Source organism: Melanostigma gelatinosum (assembly GCF_949748355.1).
Source record: "Melanostigma gelatinosum genome assembly, chromosome: 8".
Taxonomy (NCBI): Eukaryota; Metazoa; Chordata; class Actinopteri; order Perciformes; family Zoarcidae; genus Melanostigma; species Melanostigma gelatinosum.
In genome coordinates this window covers 27,667,650-27,688,211 of record NC_136641.1, presented here as the reverse complement: position 1 = coordinate 27,688,211, position 20,562 = coordinate 27,667,650, and the positions used below count along the sequence as shown (strand labels likewise).

The 20,562-nt window shown below is 43.6% G+C and overlaps 1 protein-coding gene across 4 annotated transcripts; it reads right to left on the bottom strand.

The window, feature by feature from the left end:
- Window positions 1–2,288: 2,288 nt before the first annotated feature.
- Window positions 2,289–16,983, bottom strand: LOC306780862 (tyrosine-protein phosphatase non-receptor type 7-like). Of its 4 annotated transcripts, none has more exons than XM_079273368.1 (12): window positions 16,855–16,906; window positions 15,908–15,979; window positions 11,133–11,299; window positions 10,472–10,652; window positions 10,292–10,376; window positions 10,117–10,196; window positions 6,037–6,174; window positions 5,778–5,960; window positions 5,376–5,569; window positions 4,472–4,585; window positions 4,240–4,324; window positions 2,289–3,809 (listed from the first exon to the last, which is right to left on the bottom strand). In XM_079273368.1, the coding sequence occupies exons 3-12, from the start codon at window positions 11,285–11,287 to the stop codon at window positions 3,699–3,701; spliced, it is 1,326 nt and encodes a 441-aa protein (XP_079129494.1). In that variant the 5' UTR covers window positions 11,288–11,299; window positions 15,908–15,979; window positions 16,855–16,906; the 3' UTR covers window positions 2,289–3,698. The 4 variants fall into 4 exon arrangements, with proteins under 4 accessions (XP_079129494.1, XP_079129495.1, XP_079129493.1 ...); XM_079273369.1 differs by having other exon boundaries at window positions 15,935–15,979; window positions 16,855–16,893; XM_079273367.1 differs by lacking the exon at window positions 15,908–15,979 and having other exon boundaries at window positions 16,855–16,983.
- Between the last annotated feature and the right edge of the window lie 3,579 nt (window positions 16,984–20,562).

Here is a 20,562-nt window from a genome sequence, read left to right as displayed (position 1 = left end):
ACAATAATAAAGAATAATAAACACAGTCAGTCAAATAAAGGTTGATGTACATGTTACCAACTTCACACTCAAAACATGCTCCACATCTCTCATTTAGTTAGCTGTGGATGTCATATATAGGAAGAAAAGACATGTGTATTATAAGTTACTTTTACTTCATTTTCTGTCTTAAAATGTACAAATCTGTAATGAATATAATTGGATGAACTCCAGAATGTCTGAGGAACACTTTTCAGAGGAATCTGATGTAAAGTTAAACACAAACAGAGTTTTCTTTTGAAGTTTTCTTCTTTCTGGGTTATATTTGATTTGAGTGTAAACCTTTGCACGTTCTCTGGTCAATGTTCTGCACAGAACTGGGCCCCGTGCCACGTGCGTGGCTAACTCAGTTAGCCACGTGCGTGGCTAACTGAGTTAGCCGGATACTTTTCAGGATAAGATGACGTAGATCAGGCTTTTCGGTTCCACGAAGCAAGTTCGGCAAAATCACCATGGCAACACATCCATAAGCTTGAACCTGCTCCAGCGCAGGCGCAGTGAAGGGAGCTGGATAAGCTGCCACTGCCCCGGAAAACATGGCCGCTCCCGTCACATACGGTAGTCTGATGCACTTGCGCATATACTGGGGGTTATACGGGAGTTGATGAAATGCATGTAAAGTGAGACACACGTGATCCTTAAAAGCAGCGGAGCAAACTAAGAAGCCTCTGTTGCATTAATGTGCAGCTCCTTCCTCAGTCAGAGATGTAACACCGTAACAATGAAGGAAGAAACATTCAGCAGGTTCATTCATAGAAACAGTTAAAAGCTTCTTTAAGTCTCACCAGGTTCAACACGCACACACACACACCTACACACACACACACACACACGTAAACACACCTACACACACCTACACACACACCTACACACACACACACCTACACACACCCCTACACACACACACACACACACACACACACCTAAACACACACACACACACCTACACGCACACACACCTACACGCACACACCTAAACACACACACACACACCTACACACACACACACCTACACACTCACACACACACACCTACACACACACACACACTTACACGCACACACACAAACACACACACACACCTACACACACACACAAACACACACCTACACACACACACACACACACACACACACACACCTACACGCACACACACCTACACTCACACACACACACACACACACACCTACACACACACACACACACACACCTACACGCACACACACACCTACACCCACACACACCTACACGCACACACACACCTACACACACACACACACACACACACACACTTACACACACACACGCACACACCTACACGCACACACACACCTACACACACACACACACCTACACACACACACTTACACACACACACACACACACACACACACACCTACACACACACACACACACACTTACACACACAGGAGAAGTGGTGAGAAGTTAACTTTTCTTTTAAAGCGAGACTCAAACAGAGAATTATATCTCCTGACAGTCAGACAGCTTTAAAACAATGAATCAATGAAACAATGAATCAATGAGTCAATGAAACAATGAATCAATGAGACAATGAATCAATGAGTCAATGAAACAATGACTCAATGAATCAGTGAATCAATGAGTCAATGAATCAATGAGTCAATGAAACAATGAGTCAATGAATCAATGAGTCAATGAAACAATGAATCAATGAGTCAATGAGTCAATGAATCAATGAGTCAATGAATCAATGAGTCAATGAAACAATGACTCAATGAATCAATGAATCAATGAGTCAATGAAACAATGACTCAATGAATCAGTGAATCAATGAGTCAATGAATCAATGAATCCACTGACAGCTTCATGATTTTAGATGATCAGGTTTCAGTTTCTCCTTTTTTCTTAAGTCGTCAAAAACTGAATATTTGTTGTTTTGTTGATCAGATGAAACATTTGAATGTGTCACTTAAAGAAATGTGTTTTAATTTCATATGAATATTTATAGGATCATATAACGTGATGTTTATTTGATATATTTTTTATTTTCTAAAATCTTGTAAAAGAATTGATTATTGTAGAACGTTATCTTCAGTCATCAATAGTTAAAACAATCATGAGTCTAGTTAAAGCTCAGATATTATTCACGTCGTCTGAATCATTGCTCTCAAACATCTTTGATATTAAAACACAATAAAACCGACACGATGAAGGGACATTATGTCAAAATCCAGTTTTAATACTTTTAATATTTTATTTTGTTTCATGTTTACACTCCGCATGTTTCTTAATTATTGTCAACTGAGAAACGATTCAAACCCGATCTCTATAAATACGACATTTTAAAAACATTCAGGGTGTCACGGTGACACATTTCTGTCTTTAATGTGAAACAGTTCAGAGAAGTGAAGCACACGTCACAAACATCACGAACCAACTACGAGTCAAATCCACTTTGGACATGAACACCGGTCTGCTGGTGAAGGTGTTTTGTGTTTGTCCAGACGGTCTTTCTCTCTTTATACTACTTCACTGAATGTAGCATATTATAGCTTATCATACGTGTTTACAATGAAGTCACCACAGACTAAATGGTGGAGCATGAACTGCATAAACACAACAGATCCACGTTAAGATTCAGACTCACTGAGTAACTGGGTTGTTTGGGAACCGGAAGGTCAACGGTTCGATCCCCGACTGGGACGTGTCACGTGTTGAAGTGTACCTGAGCAATACACTGAACTCCCCGGGCGCCGATCAATGGCAGCCCACTGCTCCCTGTACACAGGGATGGGTCAAATACAGTAGTCAAATTTCGTGTATGTGTAAAAATGTATGTGACAATAGAAATGGTTTCTTCTTCAAACGTTACGAAGCGCAGAGAGTCGAGTAAATGAAGACAATTCAACAAGCGGACGCTTCACCGACTCGTCTCACAGCGTAAGAAAGAGCAGCGCTCTCAACAGACGCACCTTTGTTCGGCTCATCTGTAACCCGCGTAGCATTACAGCACGCTGGGTCGCTAACTAGCGGACAGCTGGCTAGTTAGCTAGCTTGCTAATTCCACCATGCTGTAATGCTACACGGGTTACAGACAATGAGACGAACAGCAGCTTCACTCTGGAGAAGGACTAGCTAACGTTAGCTAGCTAACTAGCCAGCCGTCCGTCTCCAGAGCTGCCTCTCTTCTTATCGAGACGACACTTCATGGCCCGCTGATGAAGCAACACTAGTCCTACTTGTATTCTGTTCTATGGGGAAACCATGTTTGCAGCATTGGTCCTCTGCTCCATCAGTGTTCATATCAATGACTAGTAGTAGATGCAGCTTCAGTTCAGACGGGAGACAACCTGCTAGCTTAGAGAGTCAGAAACCAAGGCACCGTCATGGTGGCTCAGAGTTGGGCCTCTGGGTTCAACGCTACTGAAATCATTTCTTTAATCTTCAATTTCTGTCAAAAAAATTCCTGTTTCATTTTGCTCAACATATTGTGTTTTTTTGTGCTTGGTTCAGTTCTGGGTTCTCCAGGGTCTCTTTGCTCTGAACTGGATCCAGTTCTATGTGATCCTGACACTCTGAAGGTGCAGGAAGTGCTTTTACTTCCTGTTTCAATGACTCCGGTTCTGTTAATGACACGTTTATTGGTCTTCTGCTGGTTCTGAGGTCCGCTGGATCTCTTTAGGTGTGAACCTGCTCTCGTTGGTTCTGCAGGTTCACATTCTGTGTGCCGTCCAGCTGGAGGTTCTGTAGCTGGATGCTGACTTGGTCCTCCGGGTTCTGGTTCTGCTTCTGGTTAAGAGGAAACACAGACAAAGTCCTCAGAGAAAGATCGTGGTCAAGTGTTAAAGCTGCATTCTCTCTAATGTCCACCAGGGGGCGACTCCTCTGGTTGTATAGAAGTCTATAGAAAATGACTCTACTTCTCTCTTGATTTATTACCTCAGTAAACATTGTAAACATGAGTTTATGTCTCAATCTCTAGTTTCAAGTCTTCTTCAATACAGCATGATGTTCATTTAGTACATTATGGTCCATTTAGAGTCACACAGACCATAAAGCAGGGGATGCTTTAGGGCGGGGCTACACGCTGATTGACAGGTCTCTACGTCACTCCTCAGTCCATATATGGTCACTTCCTGTTCACTGGTTGTGTGTGTGTGTGTGTGTGTGTGTGTGTGTGTGTGTGTGTGTGTGTGTGTGTGTGTGTGTGTGTGAGTACCTGGCTGTGTTGTAACTGGGAGCTGTACTGGGCCAGTGTGGAGTAGAGGAACTGGTACTGCTCTGTGGTCTGGATCATCCCCCCCCTAGGACAGAAAACAAACAGTTACACGACAGACAGAGAGACAGAGAGACAGAGAGACAGAGAGACAGAGAGACAGAGAGACAGAGAGACAGAGAGACAGAGAGACAGAGAGACAGAGAGGCTGACACCAGGGACAGGTGAGTCTCACCTGTCCAGCCGGAGCTGACAAACCGTCTCCAGGATGTCGACCTCTCCGCCGTCTCTGAGCTGCTGACAGCCGATACTGCTGACGATGAAACAGCCCGTCCTCCCGATACCTGCACTGAGAGGACAGAGACACAGGACCTGAATGTCAGCTCGAGAGATATAAAACCAGGACCGCCAGGACCTCCAGGACCTCCAGGACCTCCAGGGCCACCAGGACCACCAGGGCCTCCAGGACCTCCAGGACCACCAGGGCCTCCAGGACCTCCAGGACCACCAGGACCACCAGGGCCTCCAGGACCACCAGGGCCTCCAGGACCTCCAGGACCACCAGGGCCTCCAGGACCACCAGGACCACCAGGACCTCCAGGACCACCAGGACCTCCAGGACCACCAGGGCCCAGAGGTGAGCAGGCCACTGATGTAAAGTCTGCACGTCTACACGTTGTGACGTATTCTTTTTCAAACGTAATTCTTCATACTGTGAATGTTTATCCCTGGTCAACATTTTGCACATAACATCCTCTTTGTGTTTAAACATTTTACAGATTTTCATTTTAAAAACAGATTCAAACAGGGTCAAATATAGAACAAAATAATAAACGTGAATAATAATGACTTCAAACACACGAGAGCATCACTTTTTCAGTTTTTGTGACTTTTCCTTTCCTTTCCTTCCTGCTACTCCACTGATGGGGAGACACATCCCAGAGTCTCGGACCTCCATCAGGACCACTGGAGGACTCGTATGACGTGTTCTTCATCATTTAAACCTACATCACAGTTTACAGCGTTTAAAATCATTGTCTTATGAATAAGGTCTTAAACACGCTGCAGATGTGCACATTGAACATGAACTCTGAGTCTTTCTCACATGCGCTCTGAATAGTAAGTGATAAGGAACCAACCTGCAGTGGACGACGATTGGTCCGGGACCGAGGACGGGGCCTGTGATTGGCTGAGAGCCGGTCGGGAGGAGGGACTTTCTGTACGTCTCCACCTCCTCCACCAGTCTCAGCAGAGGAGCGGTGCATTGTGGGATGTGGTGGTCAGGCCAAGAGGTGAACCAGTAGTGTCTGACAGGACGACGCTCCGAGCACAGCTGCACACACACACACACACACACACGTCCTCTGAGATGTAGTACAGTATAAAGTACAACATGTACCTCTGAGATGTAGTACAGTATAAAGTACAACATGTACCTCTGAGATGTAGTACAGTATAAAGTACAACATGTACCTCTGAGATGTAGTGGAAGAGAAGAACAAAGTAACATGAATACTGAAGTACAGTACTTGAGTAAATACCTGGATCTCCATGTCGGTGACGGTGAACCCGTCTTTCTCTCGGCTGTCTCTGACTCTGAGGAGGAATCTTCCGAATCGTCCCGTCTCTCCTTCCTCCTCCTCTTCCTCCCTCTGCTCCTCCTCTTCGTCCTCCTCCTCCTTCACCCTCCTCTTCCTCGGCTGTGGCCAGTACAGCTCACATTTCTGGAATAACATACTTTCAGTATTCGTGAAGAAGAGGAAGACCGGAGGAAGCAGAGGAGGAGTCGTGTCTCCTCACCTCATTGTTCTCCTTCAGTCTTGTCACCATGACGATGATGCTGCTCCTCTCCTGCCACACCATGTCCCAGAAGTCCCCCACGGTGTGAACCATCGGGCCCTGGGTGGCGATGAAGGCCCTGGGAGCTCCTCCGTAACCCTGTAGAGGAGAAACCAGGTCAGACCTTCAGCTGATAAATCAAACTAACCAACAACTCAACAAACTAATCCACCAACCAACATCAACCAACCAACCAACCATCCAACCAATCAATCAAACAAACAACCAAACATCCAGCAAACCACACAACCAACACCGATCAGCTAACACTAACCAACCAACCAACTAACATCAACCAACCAACATCAACCAATCAAATAACCGACCACACAACCAACCAACATCAACCAACCAATCAAACAAACAACCAAACAACAAATGAATCAAACAACCAAACATCCAGCAAACCACACAACCATCACCAATCAGCCAACACCAACCAACCAACCAACACCAACCAATCAAATAACTGACCACACAACCAATCAACCAACCAACCAACATCAACCAACCAATGAATCAAACAACCAAACAACAAATTAATCAAACAACCAAACATCCAGCAAACCAAACAACCAACACCGATCAGCCAACACCAACCAACCAACCAACATCAACCAATCAAATAACCGACCACAACCAACCAATCAACCAACCAACCAACATCAACCAACCAACCAACCAACCATCCAACCAATCAATCAAATAAACAACCAAACAACAAATGAATCAAACAACCAAACATCCAGCAAACCACACAACCAACACCAATCAGCCAACACCAACCAACCAACTAACATCAACCAACCAAATAACCGACCACACAACCAACCAACATCAACCAACCAACCAATCAATCAAACAAACAACCAAACAACAAATTAATCAAACAACCAAACATCCACCAACCAACCAACCAACCAAAAAAACAACTCCAACCAACCAACCAACCAACCAACCGACCAACCAACCAACCAACCAACCAACTAACTAACCAACCAACTGACCGACCAACCGACCAACCAACCGACCAACCAACCGACCAACCCACCAACCAAGGCAGAGGACCAGCTCCTAGGATCATATAGACCCAGAGCAGCATCTGGCATCTGTCTGTCTAAGCTACTGGAAGCTATTTGAATAGACAGTAACAGTTGTTGTGTTCAGGGCTTAATATTTGCTTTCTGTGTGAAAGTTCTCATGACAAAACCAACCGTTTTATCAAATGTATTGAAATGTGAATTAATCACTCAAGAAAACCTCCCCCAGTGTGTGAACGCTTTAACTCTCACACCAATAACTGAGCATGACACAAACATTATTTGTTGTTTCTCCGAACATTTAACACATCAACAACTGCTACAAAGAAACAAACCAGCATCAACACAATTCAGAGTACCTTCCCAGCAGGCTTAGCAGCAGTGACTAAACAGATACAGCCTAAACTCATCATCAATAGAGCTGCATAAGAACTGATCTCATCCCGACGCGTTATGAGGTTGAAATCAATAAAGCAGAAAATAACATGAACTTTTTCAACATGCCCCCTTTTCTTCTGAAAGCAGACCACATCCTCCTCAGACAGGAAGTCAACGATCCGCTCCTCAATAACAACCGCCCAGGGTCCAATCAGCAAGTCACAGATGTGAATGTATTTAAACATATTTATTATTTATACACGTGAATAAATTCATACGCGTTTAATTAAATAAGTTGTAGACGTTGTTACTCATCAGGGGGAGCAGCAGGTGTCTGCTGCGCGCGCACACACACACACACACACACACACACACAGATTGCAGAGTGTGAGGGATGCGTGGGCGGGGGTTGGGGGGGTAGTCATGGATTTGTCACTTCCTCTCTCACTTCCTGTGGTTTTCCTGGTTGTCAGACTCCCACACCGACAAACCGACGTTTCATATCTGAGTTTCTGTTTGTTTAGCTGTCCGAGACACACACACACACACACGCACACACGCACATGCATGCACACACACACACACGCACACACGCACATGCACACGCACACACGCACATGCACACACACACACACACACACACACACACACGCCCATTTAGAGTGACAGGTCTGTCACACTCTATCAGCTTGTGTTCTTCAGGAAACATATTTTCTTCAGTGTCACTTAACTCATTAAATTAGGGACTAAATAATAAAGTTCAAACTAAAAGTTGAGATGATGAAACTCGAGTTATTGAACCAACGATCTGATTACAGCGGCCAAATAAGCTCCTTCTTCTGGTGGCGGGGTTCAGCCTGAAAGCCTCGACACACCGCGGATGTCATCACTTTGTGTTGTGTCTATTTGCCTGTTCTGTTTTGAGGCACTGCTGGCCTTTCAATGTCATTAATAAATGCTTTATAAGCATGAAGTCCTCACACAAAACACGCTACTAACGAGTAGTAACTACCTTAATAAATCATGAATTAATCATGAATTGCAGTATTAATATACGTTTATAAAGCATGTATTAACATGGTCCCTAACCATTATATATACATATGCATGCATAATGTACATCTAAATAAGTTATTAATCATTTACTAACACTTTATAAATGATCTTATTAATCATCCTTAATGATTGGTTTGTAATATATATAATACTTCATTTACAAATGGGGAATCCATCATTTATAAAGTATGAAAACACAACAATGAAACACATTATAGACGAGCTTATTAATCAAGAATAAAACATTCATAACTGTTGTTATGAACTGCATACTAATGAATTATTAATGTAGGAACAATGCTTTATAAAGGATGAATTCAGTATTTACTCATTCTTAACTAATGCTTCATAGTGTGTAGTTATTATAAAGTGTTACCAGTTTATTCACTGCGAAACAAATCCGACGCAGAACTTTATAATAATCATGATGACGACATCACTGGAGACTCATGTGATCTGAGATGAACAGAAACAATCGGCTCCACACACACCAGTGGTGGGCCGTCAGGGCCTGCAAGGCCTTCTCTGCTGGCCTAAACAGAATCACAAAGCTATTTATATTTTTAAAAAAGAAAAGAAAAAAAAGAAAAAATTATAATTTATTTTATAATTTAATACTTTTTCTTAAATGCACATGTATTATAATTCATAAAAATATTATTTTTCCCATTATCTTATTTTCTCATTGCACAGCTACTGTCTTCCTCAGTTGCTCTGCTTCCAGTGCAGCTTGTTTTAAGTAGAGCTTTTATCCAATCAGCTGTGTCTCTAGGTAGAACAGAGCCAGAGGCCTGCAGACTCTCACCTGCAGCCAGTGCAGGTTAAAGTACATGGGGACGATATTGTTGATCGTCATCGTGTTCAACCAATCAGATCTTTAGTTTGACATGTTGGGCGTATTCTTTGACGTGTCAGCGGCCGCTAGCCGCCCATAATGACGTCAGCATTACGTGCAGCTCAGTGTTCATCTGCAGCTTTCCCGCGAGGTGCAGTGTGCTGTGATTGGTCAGTGGGCGAGCACGTGACTATCACGAAACGAAACTTAACAGCCAGCAGAGGCTGATGGGTAGTGAATCACATCACGTGATTCAGGTCAACCAATCAAAATGCATTGTGACTGAGTTGAGCTGCACCATGACACAAGGTGCTGAGAGGAAAGACGCTGCAGAGAGGTGCGTTCAGCGTTCAAGTTGTGAAAGTAAAATCCTCTGATACTCTCTTTGGGTCGCGGCTTGTCATTGAGGAATGACGGTGGATCCCACAGCCAGACCAGCTGAGAACATTATATTTTCCTGAATTTAGGCTTTTGCATTCTCTAAATGCTCGAGCGTTATTCAAACGACTCGTACCGAACGGTTTAATACGAAGACGTACATAGTTACAGCCTTAACAATGAGCTGTGGCGCCACAATGTGGTTATAAGGTGGTATTTCAGCTGCAGGACAGCAGTGAAGGCCCAGGTATAGAATGCACGGCCGCCACTGACACACAGAGATCCAACATGGCCACCAGAGGGATGAGGTGTTCATCATCATTGACTCAATATTAAATAATCTTAGACTCTGACCCTGATGTAGTTGGCGTTGATGTAGCGGTCCGGCCCCGCCTCCTCCTCCGGGCTCCTCAGGACCACCCGGCTCTCAGGGTCTGAACAGTAAACAACAAACAAACAACAAGGTCAACAAGAGTGCAAACAGGCGTCTGTACTGTGTTTCTGCTGAGGACAGACGGACGGCACTCACTGGGCAGGATGGTTTTGTATCTGTCCTTCATCATGTGACCCGGGACATCGAGCTCCGCGGCGCTCACAAAGTTCGTGGGGATCTTCTGTGGGGGGGGGGGGGGGGAGAGGGAGGGGCCGGACGTTAAAAGAAACACACCTCGTCTCAGGTGAAGACGATGAAGACGATGAAGACGTTTACCTGATACTCTGCGTTCAGGGTGTTGTTGTCCTCGGCGGCCGGCTGCAGCGCCGCATGGCCGAGGGGGCGGGAGGAGGTGTGGAGCAGCTGGAGCCACACCTCCTTTGGGGTGGAGACGGAACACACAGGCTCCGCCCCCAGGCTGCTCACGTCCAACAGCAGCGAGAGATTGGAGCCCCGCCTACAAAGACAAAAGAGCCAATCAAGAAGCAACGTAATATTTTTGTAAAGTTATTGTAATATTTTGGGTGAGTGGTAAATATTCCCAAAAACGATTCTCTTTTGTGTCAGAAAGTGAGGAATTATAATTGTATTATTATTTATTATAATAAATAGGATTATTACTTATATTATAATTATAATAATTATTATAATTATATTGTTTATGTTTGCAAAGAGAGATTTTAATACATTGGAACACAAATTTAGGACATTTTTAAGCAACATTTTCAGAAATCTAGGATTTTTTTAGAAATTTATTGTGAAGTTATATGTTCTTTCGATGAAGTTATAAGATCTTTCCAGGTTTTGCAAATAAAAGGTTCCCGCCAAAATAGTATATGTTTTTCTCGCACAGGTGCGGTAGTGAGAAAGAGACTGTGTGCGTGTGAGATTGGGATGAAATAGTGTGTGTGTGTGTGTGTGTGTGTGTAATACACACCTCTCCTGCAGGCGGACTGAGGCTTTGCGTGGAGGTGTGGTCATTGGAGGGGGCGTGGTCGGGTCCTCAGGAAGAGGGGAGGCTGAGCGCACTGCTGACATCCTGATAATGTGTGTGTGTGTGTGTGTGTGAGAGAGTAGTTCTGAGCTGGTCATCACTCCACCATGCTGGAGAAGAAAGAAAACAAATATTAATGTCGCTCCATCATTACGTTTGTTGCATATTAATAATCAGTGACATCATGTCCCTCTGACGGAAAAAGTAGTTTCTGCCGACCAATCAGCATCAAGTACAGCTGAGCGTCATCACCGACACTGAAGCTGCAGTTTCTCTATCGACTCTCTGTCCACATTTGTGAATGAATGTTCTGCAGTTTGAAAAATGAGAACTTTTTTTCTCAACCAGTGAACAGGAAGTGATCATATCTGGACTGAGGAGTGACGTAGAGACGCCGTATACGTCTCTGCTAGAGACCTGTCAATCAGCGTGTAGCCCCGCCCTAAAGCATCCCCTGCTTTATGGTCTGTGTGACTCTAAATGGACCATAATGTACTAAATGAACATCATGCTGTATTGAAGAAGACTTGAAACTAGAGATTGAGACATAAACTCATGTTCACAATGTTTACTGAGGGAATAAATCAAGAGAGAAGTAGATAAGTAGAGAAGAATTAGAGTAGAGATTTAATTCAACTGTCTGTTCTGCACTCAACTCCATGTTGTCTGTCTTCAATGAGCTTCCTTATAAAGTCAGAGGTTAAAGTGAAGAGTCACGCTGTCGTGAATTATTGATGCGATGGAGAAACAAACAGGACGCATGTCATCCTGAAACTGTGTGTGTGTGTTTGAGTGTGAGTCAGCATGTTTCCACATCAGTTCACATCTGAAATGTTTCAGTGTGTCTCCATCAGAAGAGTTTCCTCACAGCAGGAAGTCAGAACGCCCACACACGCACACGCACACGCACGATGCTGAAATATAAAGACGATCGTCTGTCAATAGTTGTTTTTTTCGATTGTTACTGAATGAATTTCAAAGAAGCTCTCTTATCCGTCTGTTCTTCTCAATCTGACTTCTTGTCTGTTCTCGTTCTGTGTCATCAATCAGTCCACATTAGACGAGAACGGACCACAAGTTTCTCACCAACTGAGCTCTGGGAGCTGCCTAATTGGGAGAGAAAGTTTCCCAGCATGCATTTCACCTCAAGACTCGATCATTATGGTTCTCCAACTGTTGTGTCTATCAAATATAAGCTGTTAGTCTGGGTGAGAGCTTTCAGTCAGCGTCCATGGTCTTCATCCTGGTGAGACACTGTGAGCTCTTTAGCTCTGATGTCTTTACAGTTTGAAACAGAAGTGATTATAGGAGGGTGAATATGATATCTAACCCGTGTTCATACTGACACGGGACATCATTTTACAGTTTTTCTCAATTGCTAAAACACTAAAACCCATTGGCTGAGCAAAGTTCTCAGTTGCCTGAACTCATTTAGCTAATTGTGCAGTCTGTTGTCAATACCTTAAACTATTTCACATGGTAAAACACAATTTTCAGATCTCACTTCGAGTTTTCAGCAAAACTCTAAACACATTCTCAGTCTCAAAACACATTCTGCACTCTAATGCACATGTCATCCATACTGGTAAACACAAGTGGCAACAATCAAATACAAATAGAGAACACATGTCATTGATTCAACACAATCACTCAAAATTGATTTCACTTGTATCAAATGATGTGACACAACCAATATAAGCCAGTTTAGAAAGCAAACAGGTGGTTGAAGGTGATGTCGACGAAGTGCTCTGGCCTGACCCAGCCCAAAGACAAGAAGAAGCACATTGATGACATGTTGACTCCTTTGATTTGTGTCCCTTTTACTGTAGTATTGTATACTGTAGTAGGCCTACAGTGCATTGTAGGCTGTATAATGAACAATAAACAAATTGTATGGCCTTGAACATGGTGCTTTCTATTTGTTACAGTAACAGTACTGACTGCTCAACAGATTTTGACTGGTTGCAGGTTCATATCAACAAAGAACAAGAATTACAGAATCACAGAGACAAAGGACACGTTTGTGAGATGCAGGGTACAGTACTGTACAAATAGGGGTACAAGGAGGAGGAAGAACAAAAGAAATTGCAAAGAGCAAAGCACAGTAGTCATTTCTGATCAATTTTGAGCGACTGTAATAGAACATGTTTTCGTTCATATGAAATTAGTTTTGACATTAAAAATCGACTTCTCCCTGAGAACTATATGTTTTGAACAATGTGCTTTCTATTTATTGGTGTATTGTTTACTGACTGCTTGATGGTGTATATTATTTTGATCACTTTGTTTATGATTTGAGAGCAGTGTTTGATTTCGAGCACAGGTAAAACTGTTTTGAGGCGAAAGTTTCATTTTGCAAGAGGATTCAGAGGTTTTGTAAATAGTGCTTGAAGATGAGGTTTTGTGTTTACAGTTTTGAGAGAATGGGTGACCGTTTCAAGAAATGTGTCTTAGCAATTGAGAAAAACTGTAACACATTTATGAACTGTTGGTTTTGTTGTCTCAACCTAACTAAGTCGTTTTGTTGTCTCAACCTAACCAAGTCGTTTTGTTGTCTCAACCTAACTAAGTAGTTTTATTGTCTCAACCTAACTAAGTTGTTTTGTTGCCTGAACTTAACTAAGTCGTTTTATTGTCTCAACCTAACTCAGTAGTTTTATTGTTGTCTCAACCTAACTACGTAGTTTTATTGTCTCAACCTAACTAAGTAGTTTTGTTGCCTGAACTTAACTAAGTCGTTTTATTGTCTCAACCTAACTCAGTAGTTTTATTGTTGTCTCAACCTAACTAAGTAGTTTTCTTGTCTCAACCTAACTAAGTAGTTTTCTTGTTGTCTCAACCTAACTAAGTAGTTTAGTTGTCTAAACCTAACTAAGTTGTTTTGTTGTCTAAACCTAACTGCATTCAGTGACTAACAAACCTCAGGGAGGTTTTGTTGGATGTGATGTATCCTGCTGAGTTTCAAAATCTGAACTTGTTGAACAATAGAAAGGTCTGTAGACTTGACAAACACCAGGAACTACTGGAGTCCAGACTCAGTTTAGAACCGGGAATCACTAAAAAACCATCATGACCTCCTCCACGGACGTTTATCTACAGATGTATGAAATGTGTCTACCTTTACGAGGTCAATTCATCAGTGCTGTCTCTGGCTTTAATAAACCCTGCAGCCTCTAGGGGGCGCTGTAGACCTTTACTGCAGATCATCATTTTAATTATAACTAATACGTTCTGCTGCACTGAATAAAACACATATTTCTTCAGAGCACCACATTTTCAGATCCAATAAGACAAAACAGAACACAACAAGGGATTAGATTAAAAGAATAAATAAGAAAATGTCTGTCAGCAAATGAGTATCGATCAGGCTTACCAGTAATGTGACAGCCATGAGGTGGAAATCCTGCTCTGATACTGGAACATAACGAACTAACTAACTAACTGGTGAATGAGAAGAGAGATCTGTTTCCTCTGTCTCTTCTTTAAATCAGTGATCTGCTGACAGACCAGCAGCAAAAACAAACCAGCGAATGGAGAGAAAAAGTGAGAGTGAAGGAAAGAAAGTGGAACTATGAGGTGAAGGAGAAGCAGCAGGAACAGACTTGTCCTGTTGTAGCGTTCTTACCCCGAGTTCAGGTAGAGAGAGAGAGAATATGAGTCAGAGAGTGAATGCAAAGATGGATAGATAATAAAAAAGAGAGGAAGAGAGATGCTCCAGGCGTTGATTATTAACACACCGACAGCAGCTGCTCATGAATCATTCATGTTCAAATCATACAACACACGATAAACAGCAGCAGCACCGACAGCAGACATGCAGAGACGTTTAAGAACTAACATGAATGTGGAGGAAATATCAAACAATATATAAAAACACAGAGAATCTGTTTGCCCCCCCCCCCCCAAAACATCCAGTGTGTGGAGACCAGAAGCGGTTGGTCATTTCTCAGACTTTCAGCTGACGTTAGCAGAAGAAGAAGTACTCAGATCTACTTCAGTAAAAGTAACAGTACCACAGTGTAGAAATACAAGTACAAGTCCTGCATTTAAAATCTTACTTCAGTAAGAGTACAAAAATATAATACATATATTATGTTATTGTAATGTAAGTATTTGCATTTAAAATCATTTAAATGAGATAGTAGTGATGTTTAGAAGTGTGTGTGTGTGAAGTACTTGTACACAGTCAGTTTTACGACAGTAGATGGAGCAAAGTAATGTACTGCTGTGGACCTCTTCACCTTTCTGACGGGGAGCGTAAGTTATCTACGCTCTCTACGAAGACACGAGACTCTTTCATGAAAACAGCTTCAGAACATCCTGTGTGGCTGAACTCACTCGTTAAACATCAGGTCTGAAGCCTGCCAAGTGTAGAACTATGATCAGTTTTTATTTTGAAAAACTAGGTCCATACCTAGTTTCTGGGTAACATACAGTGACTGTTAGGGGGTTTTATTTTGAAAAATAAGCCTCATACTGAGCTTTCTGTTGAGAGGCTTTTGTTTTGAAAGAAACATAGCCTTGTCCTGATGTCCCTGTTAAAATACAAATACCCTCTGAGGCTTTTATTGAAAGGTTCATCTTGGTCCATCCCTAGTTTCCTGTTGATACAATTATTGTTAGGGGCTTTTATTTAGAAAAATTATCCTTATCCTGTACTTCCTGCTAACATACAGTTTGAGCTTTTATTTTGAGGAACAACAACAAAACAACCTGACCTCATCCTGATGTTAAGATACAGTCACCTTCCAGGGCTTTCATTTTGAAAATATCATTCCATCCCTAGTTTCCTGTTAACACAGTAAGAGTTGTGGGCTTTTATTGTGGAAAACAAGCAAAAGGGGGTGGGGGAGGTCTGTCAGCAATAAAATAAAAATACAACAAAATCCACTCTGAGCCGGTCTGATCTTCATCCATTCATGTAAATGACTGTTGTGTAATATGAGAGCTGACTCGTAACTGTAGAACCTGTTACTTTGCAGAATAACATTTAAACATATGAACTAATAAATAAAGATTTGTTACTACAATTTAAATTACCCCAAACAAGTCTGCTCAACATCTGGAAATATAAATACAACACTGACCGGGTTGATTCTGCTGCAGAACGAGTACTTTTACTTCATGGAGTATTTGTAATGATACAGTACTGTAGTGTGTACTACTCTCTTATTAGTATGATCAATAAACTGTGATGCAGGATTTGTCTCCACCGTGTAGAATAATAACGATCAGTACTCGTAAGAAGAAAAATAACTTTCCACATTGTAATTTACATGTTTTTGTAAATAAGTTGTACGTTTACAATAAATTATACTTATTGAACTACCAACACAGCTGATCTCCCCCTTCGTTACGTAGTAATACTATTACTGTACTCAGGTACTCTGTGATGTTAAAGATACTTAAACACAAAGTTGTTTTAGAAATACCCAGGAAGTATTTCATTCATACCTCACATGTACTTGAAGTTATGCTGTAATTTGCAAGATAACTTATGTGTAAATACTTCTTCCATATCTGGTTATTACAAAACAATATTATCTTCACATCGATAGAGTTGACGGCATTCTGGAGAATAAAACCCAAAATATGAACCTCACAACAAGCTGTTCAAAGTTGTCTTTCAGGTGACCAAGTCTTCATCTCCCGCGCTCTTCCTCACCTCTTCGTGTCTCCCTCCCGTCCCCGTCTCCTTCTTCTCCGTCTCCTTCTTCTCCGTCTCCTTCTTCTTCTCAGTCCTGATCTCTCGTCTCTTCTTCCTTTTCTCTCATCTGTTGCTTTCTGCCGTCTTGTCTTCACTTCTGTCTTCTTCACCGCCACTTCCTTTTTTACTGCACCCACCCACTCTCTCATTACCACACACACACACACACACACACACACACACACACACACACACACACACACACACACACACACACACACACACACACACACACACACACACACACACACACACACACACACACACACACTTTCTATTCCCCTCATCCAAGGTTATGGGTCCCCTTTAGACTGCACGCCATCGGCTCCAACATCGTGCATCAGTGTGAGAGTGTGTGTGTGCATGTGTGTGTGTGTGAGTGTGTGTGTGTGAGTGTGTGTGTGTGTGTGTGTGTGTGTGTTCACAGTGGGGCTGTATGAACTAATGTTTCACGTCTTGTTTCCCTCCAGCTGTCAGATGAACAGCAGCGTGAACGATCCTACTGGGACTCAGTCGGGGAGGCTAACCTGCTAGCGCCGTTAGCCAGCGCCATAGAAACACAACCAGCAGAAGAGACACACACCGCTCCGCTGGAGTCTACATGTACCTCTGAGATGTAGTACAGTATAAAGTACAATAAGTACCTCTGAGATGTAGTACAGTATAAAGTACAATAAGTACCTCTGAGATGTAGTACAGTATAAAGTACAATAAGTACCTCTGAGATGTGGTGGAGAAGTAGAATGCAAAGTACGAGTACCCTGAGTGTGTACTGAAGGAGTAGATGTACTGCGTTACGTCCCACCACTCTAGTTCATTGACTTCCTCCAGAGCTTCTGAGTTTTATTTTCTCGATGGATTCTCTCGTGTCTCTAACTACTTCCTGTTTGGACTCCTTGTGTTTCCCTACGAGGCTCTGGATCTGTGTTCTCTGTGTGAGCAGCTTAATTTCCCTCATGAACAGTAAAAGGCAGAACGACTGGATGGATCCGATGTGAGTGAAGTACAGCAGACGCAGTGTCGTTGTTTCATTCGTTACTATGGTGATCCAGCTCCACGGTGGGAAACGGCCCTCTGAAGACCACCACTGAAATACTGAAATCACACCGTTACACTGTCACCTGTGTGACGCTGGGACATGATGGGACACAGTGGGGTGACGTTGGGACACGGTGGGGACACGGTGGGGACACGGTGGGGACACGGTGGAGACACGGTGGGGACACGGTGGTGACACGGTGGAGACACGGTGGGGACACGGTGGGGACACGGTGGGGACACGGTGGAGACACGGTGGAGACACGGTGGAGACACGGTGGGGACACGGTGGAGACACGGTGGAGACACGGTGGGGACACGGTGGGGACACGGTGGGGACACGGTGGAGACACGGTGGAGACACGGTGGGGACACGGTGGAGACACGGTGGGGACACGGTGGGGACACGGTGGAGACACGGTGGAGACACGGTGGAGACACGGTGGGGACACGGTGGAGACACGGTGGGGACACGGTGGGGACACGGTGGAGACACGGTGGGGACACGGTGGGGAGACGGTGGGGAGACGGTGGAGACACGGTGGAGACACGGTGGGGACACGGTGGGGACACGGTGGGGACACGGTGGGGACACGGTGGGGACACGGTGGGGACACGGTGGGGACACCGTGGGGACACGGTGGGGAGACGGTGGGGACACGGTGGGGACACGGTGGGGACACGGTGGGGACACGGTGGGGACACGGTGGAGACACGGTGGAGACACGGTGGGGACACGGTGGGGACACTGTGGGGACACGGTGGGGACACGGTGGGGACACGGTGGAGACACGGTGGGGACACGGTGGAGACACGGTGGGGACACGGTGGTGATAAACTAAGAAGCCTCGATTGCATTGATTTACTCTAACTGTGGATATTTTTTATTCATTCATTATGGAAGTAAATATATTTATAAATTAAGGTTTTTTAACTTTTGGCCAGTGAAGCTCTGGTGTCATGTCAGTAACAGAGTTCAGAGAATACAGATGCTCTCTGATGGTTCTTCAGGTCTCACTCAGCATGACTGAGTGAGAAGTGATGGAGCAGCGACCTCTGGTGGCGTCGGTACTGATCACATGTCAGTCACAGCTGATCCACACCACTTCTCTAATCATCAGTTATTGTTGTCTTGTGTTGCGTTGGTGTTGGTGGCGATGCTGAACGAGAACGTGGAACTCACAGACGGATGATTCACCTCTCGTTCTGTCCTACAAACAGCTTCACACTGAGAGACGTTCATGAAGGAAACGACAACATATGAAGCTGTTGTCACGTTTCTGTCTTTGGACCGTGATCTTTATGAAACGTCACTACAGCATTTTTTATTTTTTATTTTTATTTTACAACCCTTTTATTTGCAAAACCTGGAAAGATGTTCCTCATCTTTGCTGCAGTTTGTAAGAACTGCTGAGCTCTGAGCGTACGAAGAGGAAACACAAACTAAAGTAGATCTTCTGTCACAGGAGCAAGCTGTTGCATTCTGCTGTCTCTGTTTCAACATGCAGGAACCTCAGAGACCTGATGACGAGATGCTTCATTTCCTCCGACATACTTCACCACACAATGGAAACAATGTTGCCCAACAAGTCCTTTCGACATCAACATGTAAAGCGGCGCAGCAGGAACATGCCCTGAAGCGTGCTGGAGGCTCTGTGGGCGTTACATGCAGCACGTTCTCTCCTGTCCGTGCATATTCAACATTTTCCAACCGGGCGAAGAAAAGTGAAAACTTTGATGAGCTTTGAGAATGTCGGCCACCATTAGGAGACAGGAGTCCTCACTTCAGTAGAACAGCATTGAGTTTGTCACTGTAATCACTTTCTGTGTGTTATGAATAAAGTTCATCTAAATCATAAGCTGGAGACTAGTGGAGGAGCAGAGGCATTCTCTGAGCACCACAGACGTCTTATACTAGCAAACGACATAGGAAGTCACTTTTTGACTATTATGACTGCAGCCCAGATATGTCTGATATGACCGGATATGACAGTCAGACCTGTGGAACCTTCACAAGCTTTGTGAATGTGTGACACCAACAACCCCACAACTTTCTCTACGGACACATGCATAACTCAGTCTCTGCTCTGGCCACAGTTGTAAAAACAAACATGGGATAGAGATGTAGGAACCGCAGCCAAGAGCTTTACATTCACAATTACACTCCAGATCCTTGTCAAGAACACGATGAATACAAATCACAACGATTGCAACAAAGGTGGCGACTTGTGCGAGAGCAAAACCTGGAAAGATGTTCCTCATCTTTGCTGCAGTTTGTAAGAACTGCTGAGAGCTGCTTGAAACCTCTGAGCGTACGAAGAGGAAACACAAACTAGACTAGATCGAGTAGATCTAGATCGAGTAGATCTAGATCGAGTAGATCTAGATCTACTCGATCTAGGTCGAGTAGATCTAGATCTACTAGATCTTGTAGATCTAGTAGATCTAGATCTAGATCTACTGTCACAGGAGCAAGCGGCTGCGTTCTGTTCACTCAGTAGAGTCTCACATCACAGACCGCATGTCAAGGTACTAAAACATGTTCGCTTCAGCAGTTAAGTTACAACAATAACTCATAATCCATATACACAGAACTCATCACACAAAAACTCTTTGGATTCACACGAC

Bases quoted from the DNA above. Each gene is read 5' to 3' on its own strand.
- LOC306780862 (XM_079273366.1), bottom strand. The intron at 5,570-5,777 runs GTATTTACTCAA...GTGTGTGTGCAG, and splicing joins TCACCGACATGGAGATCCAG to CTGTGCTCGGAGCGTCGTCC. The intron at 3,810-4,239 runs GTACTCACACAC...CCTCTTAACCAG, and splicing joins CCCAGTTACAACACAGCCAG to AAGCAGAACCAGAACCCGGA.